The sequence below is a fragment of the Myotis brandtii genome, unplaced genomic scaffold (genome assembly GCF_000412655.1).
Source record: "Myotis brandtii unplaced genomic scaffold, ASM41265v1 scaffold58, whole genome shotgun sequence".
In the NCBI taxonomy this organism is placed as follows: domain Eukaryota; kingdom Metazoa; phylum Chordata; class Mammalia; order Chiroptera; family Vespertilionidae; genus Myotis; species Myotis brandtii.
Genome location: NW_005370176.1, coordinates 2161694 through 2169376, shown reverse-complemented (window position 1 = coordinate 2169376; position 7683 = coordinate 2161694). Strand labels below are relative to the sequence as shown.

General features: G+C 47.5%; 2 protein-coding genes across 2 annotated transcripts in view; both read left to right on the top strand.

Moving 5' to 3' along the window:
* The first annotated feature begins 19 nt into the window (after positions 1 to 19).
* LOC102243112 (long-chain-fatty-acid--CoA ligase 1) lies at positions 20 to 3879 on the top strand. Its single transcript, XM_005878990.2, has one exon. The coding sequence runs from the start codon at positions 337 to 339 to the stop codon at positions 2431 to 2433; it is 2097 nt and encodes a 698-aa protein (XP_005879052.1). The 5' UTR covers positions 20 to 336; the 3' UTR covers positions 2434 to 3879.
* Positions 3880 to 7496: 3617 nt separating this feature from the next.
* DNTTIP2 (deoxynucleotidyltransferase, terminal, interacting protein 2) overlaps positions 7497 to 7683 on the top strand; it is a 19674-nt gene continuing 19487 nt past the window's right edge. The window contains exon 1 of the mRNA XM_005878989.2: positions 7497 to 7628. Coding sequence (XP_005879051.1) covers positions 7557 to 7628 — 72 coding nt within the window. The 5' untranslated portion in view covers positions 7497 to 7556. The remainder of the gene's footprint in view (positions 7629 to 7683) is intronic.

Sequence of the window (7683 nt, the reverse complement as noted above, 5' to 3'; positions counted from 1 at the left end):
TTTGTGCGGTGGCGGGGCCGGCGGTCTCCTTGAGCTTCAGACGCAAGGAGTTGACCCCGAGAGAAGTTGTGAGTGTGTCGGAGACGCACGGTATCCCGGTTGGGGTGGCCTTCGTGGAGCCGAGAGGGGAGAAGTACGATGGCGCTTTCCCGGTGATGTGGCTGGCATGGAGGGATGGATGGCACGTTCTGGGGACGGAGACTTGGGTGGAGTGAGGACTCAGCACCCTGCCTCCACGAAGACATTGGGCTGGAGGCACCCGTCTTCTCTCCAGCGTCTAAGATTTCAAAGCCCGTGGCTCAGTAAGTCCGCGTAGGGCACCCCCGGCTAGGGACCATGCCAGCCCACGAGCTGCTCCGGTATTTTCGGATACCGGAGCTGGCCGACTTCCGACAGTACGTCCGCGCGCTCCCAGCCAACTCGCTCACGGGCTTGGACGCGCTCACCGCTTTCACCATTCTGTGGTTTGCCATGAGGCCCAGGGCGCCCACGCCCCCGAGCGCCCTCGCCATGCAGTCGGTGGAGGTGGCGGGCAGCGGCGGCGCGCGGCGGTCCGCGCTCCTGGACAGCGACGAGCTCCTGGTGTACCTGTACGAGGACGTCAGGACCGTGTACCAAGCTTTCCAGAGGGGCGTCCGCCTGTCCAATAACGGCCCTTGTCTAGGCTCCCGGCTGCCGGACGGGCCCTATGAATGGCTCTCCTACCAGCAGGTGGCGGAGATGTCCGAGTGCGTGGGCTCGGCCATGATCCAGATGGGCTTCGGGGCGGCACCGGACCAGAACATCGGCATCTTCTCCCAGAACAGACCCGAGTGGGTGGTCATCGAGTACGGATGCTTTGCTTACTCCATGGTGGCCGTCCCCCTCTATGACACCCTGGGAACCGAAGCCGTCACTCACATCGTCAACACTGCGGAACTCGCCCTGGTGTTCGTGGACAAGCCCGAGAAGGCCAGCCTGCTGCTGGAAGGGGTAGAAAACAAGTCGACCCTGGGCCTCAGAACCGTCGTGGTCATGGACTCCTACGGCAGCGACCTGTCGGCACGCGGCGAGAGGTGCGGGGTGGAGATCGTCAGCATGAAGGCCGTGGGGGACCTGGGAAGAGCCCACAGAAAGACGCCCCAGCCGCCCGCGCCTGAAGACCTTGCAGTCATTTGTTTCACAAGTGGCACCACCGGCAACCCCAAGGGGGCCATGATCACCCATCGCAACATGGTGAGCGACTTCTCGGCGTTTCTGAAAGTGACCGAGAAGGTCATTCACCTGGATGTCAGTGACACACACATTTCGTTTTTACCGCTTGCACACATGTACGAGCAGCTCTTGCAGTGTGCGATCCTGTGCCACGGAGCGAGAATAGGCTTTTTCCAAGGAGACCTCAAGCTGCTTATGGATGACCTCAAAGTGCTTCAGCCCACCATCTTTCCGGTGGTCCCGAGGCTGCTGAACCGGATGTTCGACAGAATTTGGGGGCAGGCCAACACCACCCTGAAGCGGTTGCTACTGGACTTCGCCTCCAAGAGGAAACAAACAGAGCTTCGCAGTGGCATCATTAGAAACGACAGCCTGTGGGACAAACTGATCTTCCGCAAAATACAGTCCAACCTGGGAGGGAAGGTCCGGCTGATGATCACCGGGGCTGCGCCCGTGTCAGACACGGTGCTGACGTTTATGCGAGCGGCGCTGGGCTGTCATTTCTACGAAGGCTATGGGCAGACTGAGGGCACAGCCTGCTGCTCAATGACCGTTCCCGGAGAGTGGACCGCAGGCCACGTCGGTGCCCCCGTGCCTTGCAATCTGATAAAACTCATCGATGTGAAAGAGATGAACTACTTGGCTGCCAACGGCGAGGGCGAGGTGTGTGTGAAAGGCTCAAATGTATTTCAAGGCTACCTGAAGGACCCGGTGAAGACATCGGAAGCTCTGGACAAAGGTGGCTGGTTGCACACAGGGGACATTGGGAAATGGTTACCCAATGGGGCCTTGAAGATCATCGACAGGAAGAAGCACATATTTAAACTGGCACAAGGAGAATACATAGCACCCGAAAAGATCGAGACTATCTACGTACAGAGCGAACCCGTTGCTCAGGTGTTCGTCCATGGAGACAGCTTGCAGGCATTTCTCATAGCGATCGTGGTCCCCGACGTGGAGACGCTGGGCCTCTGGGCAGGGAATCGAGGCCTGGTGGGATCCTTCCAGGAGCTGTGCCGCAGCAAGGATGTCAAGAAAGCCATCCTAGAGGATTTGGTGAGGCTGGGGAAGGACTCTGGCCTGAAACCATTCGAGCAGATCAAAGGCATCGCTCTCCACCCTGAACTGTTCTCTATTGAAAACGGCCTTCTGACCCCGACAATGAAGGCAAAAAGGCCACAACTTCAGAATTATTTCAAGTCACAGATAGAGGAACTTTATTCCACCACCAAAGTTTAAGGGAGGAGGAATGGTCAGAAGAAACCACACACCTCCACGATCTTCTTCTCCTGGTGGCTTTCACGTTGGCGATTTGACTACAAGAGCATAGGGAAGGACACCCCTTGTTTGACTTGGGCATTGGGCTCTTGTCATAGGAATATTAGAGGAAGCGAGACTCTGCCTTGCAGTCACCTTGCTTGGCAGATCATGTACCCATGTGGTGATATACCATTTCCAAAACGAGCTTTCACAATAGTCAAGGGAAACTATACATGTGCTAAGTTATTCGTGACTTCCTTTGTTCAGAAGGCGGATGTGGAACTTCTGTCTCCCTGTTTTTCTAACCAAGGGACTAGGACTTGCTATTTCTGAATGTCTGCTGCTTGCTGCAAACTCTGTAGTCGTTGGCTGCTTGGAAGAATACATGCACTGGAAGGAAACTGTTCCTTATGAACAACTCTCCCAGCTGGAGAATGTCACAAGTGGACTAGAGATTTTTTTTTTATTCCTGTCAGCTCCCCTTCCCCACATCTTACACATGCTCATGTCCCCTTGGATGAAGGCTTCTGAAACGCCTGCTCTTCCCCCCCCCTCCCCCCCATTCCCTTATTGTTCCTTTTGGAGCCGAAGTTTCCCAGGAAAGTGCAGAACAGACCGACTCAGGACAGTAAAGATACTGAGTCCCAGACACGGGGCCACTCCCAGGGTGAATGGATTCTGGTACCAACGAAGCAGAGTGCTCTCAGGGCCTCCTCTCCAGACTCTCCCTCCCTCTGTCCCCGGGGCTATGAGAAAATCAACCAAGCATTTCAAGAAAGAAAGAATCACCTGGCAAGACCATGCTCAACTGTGAAGCCTAAGTAACTGTCCACTTTATCTCCACTGAACATCCTTCTGTTTGTGATGGCCAATGGGCTTTTAATGTGGTTTTCATATCAGAAGTTCACATTGTGATTAACTGGCTTTTCCCCAGAATAAACTCTCAGGCAAGGCATGTCTACGAGGCTTTAAGGAGTGCATAGACGTGGGTACTAATGGAAATGGATGATAATAAACTTGCTCTCCTGCCATCATGCTTCCTGGCTCCTGTGAAATGTTTCCGCAAGCCAAATTCTCAGGGATGGAAGTCCGAACACTCATTTCCTGGGAGTCACTCCTCCCAGGATTTCTTTAAGTTAATTTGCTAATTTCACTTACCAGAAAGCCTTTGCCACGTGTGACTGGAGTAAGTTGTCATTATGGGTGTGAGTACACATGCCGCACAGCACTGGGGGTTGCACTCAAGTCGTCATCATAGCCTAATCCGTGTGTGTGTTCTTCACTGCACAAAAAGTCAATAACTTGTCACATTGGGGTTTTTGAGTGTTTGCTTTACGTAAGTGTTGGCTATTTCTATGTTTTATAAGCCAAAACAGAATTTCCAAAAACAATGAAGGAAACAAAAATATTTCTGCATTTAAAAAAGAAAGAAAGAAAGACGGCTCATGCACTAAAACTCTCATCTTTTGGTTAATGCCTAAAATTCCAGAGAGCCAATCCTTGATTTAAAGGTTTAATTTGTAAAATATAGACTATCAGACTATCAAGGTAGAGTTTCTCTTTGGGACTGAGTAATAACTACTATATTTTTTAAAATATATTTTATAGATTTTTTTACAGAGAGGAAGGGAGAGGGATAAAAAGTTAGAAACATCGATCAGCTGCCTCTTGCACACCCCCTACTGGGGATGTGCCCACAACCAAGGTACATGCCCTTGACCGGAATCGAACCTGGGACCCTTCAGTCTGCAGGCCGACGCTCTATCCACTGAGCCAAACCCGTTAGGGCATAACTACTGTATTTTTATACTTATCTAAAAGTGAGAATACTGTATTTGCTCCAAATTGACTTTGGGTAAAGAGGGTAGGCTGCTTGCAAACCAGAGAAAGTAGAAATAGGGAAACAGGACACACCTGGTAAGTACACATAAAACAAACACAGAACCTATTGATGGTAGGCTAGCTCAATTTCCTCAGATTACAAATATGTACTGACATTTTAATTTTGGTATTTGTTTTTTGACCTTTTTAGATTATAATGTTTGGGATTTTGTCTGTTTTACTTTAAGGGGCCATGCTTGCAAGTGAATATTACAAATAAATTTTCAAATACTCTCCTAATTTTCTAAACCTACTCCTGTGATCTTAATTTCTATTTTTATGTATTTGCTCATGTTAAATAAAAACATTCAAACCTGTAAAGAATTTCTGTGAGTGTTTTAAATCAATCTGTCGACAATGGCTGGGAAGCAGAATCTCAATGGATCGGGAAAATGCTCTGGAGAATGGCAGTTTTACACCTTGTTTTATACATTACAATCAAAGGAAGAGATGTAAGTGGATTACATGAAATCCCTTGGTGATAGATTAGGGAGGTGGGAAAAAGCAAAGGCGGGGGCAGGGGACCTCTAGGATTGGATAAAAAGTAAAATGATAGACACATACTTCTTTTACTTAGGTGGGTATAGGATAGTTAACAGTCAACAATTAACAACAATAATGAAGAAATGTATAGTCTCAAGTCCTGGTGCCCAGGCATATTTGGTTGTGCTCTGAGGGGGTCCTGAAAAAGGGAAGTTATAAGTTACCCTGACATTTCACAGGTATGTTATCTTAGATACAAAAAGACAATAGGCTCAGTTAAGGTACAGATTGACTTTTGTCAGGGAAGATACTGGCCTAGGACATAAACTATAAACTGCTTTTAGTTAAAGTTTTATTTCAGACCATCCTTTGTGGTTACTTTAGGTCTTTGAGTTTGCAAGACTGCCAAGAAGGCCTTCCCTGAGCTTGTCAGTTTAGCATGTGGCCCTTTTTTCATCCACATTCATGTTAAAGTTTTTGTAAAGATTAAATGGGTTAACACATGTAAAGCACTGAATACCCAGGATATAGTAAGTGCTCAATACTATTACTATGATTGATGCTGTTATCTTCTGCTGCTTTGACCTTCAATATGTTCACTTTCCTTCCTCTACCTTCTCTTCAATCTAGCCTATTTCCTCTTCTGTTTTTACTGCTTACATAGTCTCACTGCTACATGGCTCAAACAAAATTCCTTCTTTTTGCTCCTCACCACATTCCCCACAAGAACCAATCTAAACTTTTCCCATTCTTGAGCAGATGAATGTTCTTATATAGAAAATTGGCATTATCAATCCAAAATCCCCTTCTCTTTTCTTCTCAACACTTTAATTTCCCTGCATTCACATTCTCCTCTCTGCTTCAAATATTAGTTCTCCCCTCCTGCATCAAAGGCAGGAGTATTCTTCTGTGGCTTCTATGCCCTCCATCTCTATTTTTTTATTCCATTCTTCATTTGGGATTAGACTTGTCAGCAAATAACAGAAAATCACCAAATAACACTGGCTTCAAAAAAGACAAGTGTTTTTCTCAGGTGAAACAGATCTAGAAGTAGTCTGTTTAAGACTGATATGGCAGCTCCACCCATTGTCTGGGACCCATGCTTTTTTCTTTCTCGCGCCTCTGCCATCACTAAAGTGGCACAAACCTGCTGCTTGCAAACCAGATAGCACACACTACTTTTCAGGGTGTAAAATGAAGTTAAAGAAGGCAAGGGAAGACCTCGCCGGTTTGGCTCAGTGGATAGCGCGTCAGCCCACAGACTGAAGGGTCCCGGGTTCCATTCTGGTCAAGGGCAAGTACCTTGGTTCCAGGTTCTCCTGCCCTGGTCAGGGTGCATGCAGGAGGCAAACCAGCTGATGTGTTTTTGTGTTTCTCTCACATTGATGTTTCTGTCTCTCCCTCTCCCTTCCACTCTCTCTAAAAATCAATGGAAGAATATCCTCAGGTGATGATGAACAAAACAAAAAAAAAATGAAAGAAAAAAGAAAGAAGGAAAGAAAGAAAGAAAGAAAGAAAGAAAGGAAGGAAGGAAGGAAGGAAGGAAGGAAGAAAGAAGAAAGAAAGAAAGAAGAAAGAGGAAGGGAAGACATCCTCTCTTTTAAGATGTTCCTTAAGTGATGGATGCAGACAACAGGGGGTGAGGGTGAGGGCAGGACTGGAGGGGTAAGGGGACAATGGGGGGATAAGGATACATTTGTAATACCTTAATCAATAAAAAAATACATAATAAAAAAGATAATCTAAAAAAAAGATGTCCCTTAAGAACTACACAACACTCAACTTATATGTAATTGCCCAAAATTTAGCCACATCTGGCTGCAAGGGAAACAATGAAAGGAGCTATTTAGCTGAGTGGCAGTGTGCCACTGAAAAATCTGTGTTTTGTAAAGGGGGAGGGGGAAGGTTTTCTGTTATAAAAGAAGTAGAAAAGAATACATTTAGTGAGGCACTCATCCTTTCTCACTTCCAACAATATCCATCTTCTTCAATCCCTTTCCATTCCCCTCAAACACTCTAGCTCTCCACCCTTCATCCTAAAATAAATCCAAAAGCTTCTATTGTCTTTCTCTTCCCTTCACTGCAAGAAATTTTTTATCACTCTCCTCACAATTTCTTTAACATTTCTTCTTTTCTGCTTATTCCCAATCCCTAGTCACCATCTCACCTTTAGGTCATATACCTGCCTAACTAGTCTGAGTTCCTGGGAAATGTAACATAAACATCTTTACCCCAACCAATTCTTTAAATGTTATTTCTAACTTCACAAATAATACAAGAGTGATTGTTTTTTTAAGAAAGTATACGTAAAGAGACATATGTACTACTACTTGTAATACCTTAAACAATAAAAAAAACTACGTAAGCAAAATTAAAAAAAAAAAGTATACATAATGCAAACGTCTCTTTCGGCCACACCCCAGGCTACATTAAAACCTTTAGAATTTGCCGAACCAGTGAAAGAATGGATGGAGGAGGGGAAACGGGAACGCGGGCCTCCGTCACTGCGAGTGTCACCGCCCCACAACGTGGGGCAAAAGGATGGCGCCCAGAGTGAACGCTAAACCCCGTGCCCTCGGGGATCCCAGGGACTCGCCGGAACTCGGCTGGCGGGCGGAGGTAGGGAAGATGTTCTCGCGAGATCTGGAATTCTCGCGGGAACCGCGAGCGAGGCCCTTGTCTGACGCACTTCCGTGGCTCCGGAACCGACACGGGCCAGGTGGTTGCCAGCCGGTGAGATGGTGGTCACTAGGTCGGCGCGGCCTCGGGCCGACATCCAAGCTACGTCGCCTGAAAGCTCCAGGCAGAAGGTAGGAAATAGCGAGGCTCCCTCTTTTCTGCTCGCCGCTTCGCAGAGGGGCGCCC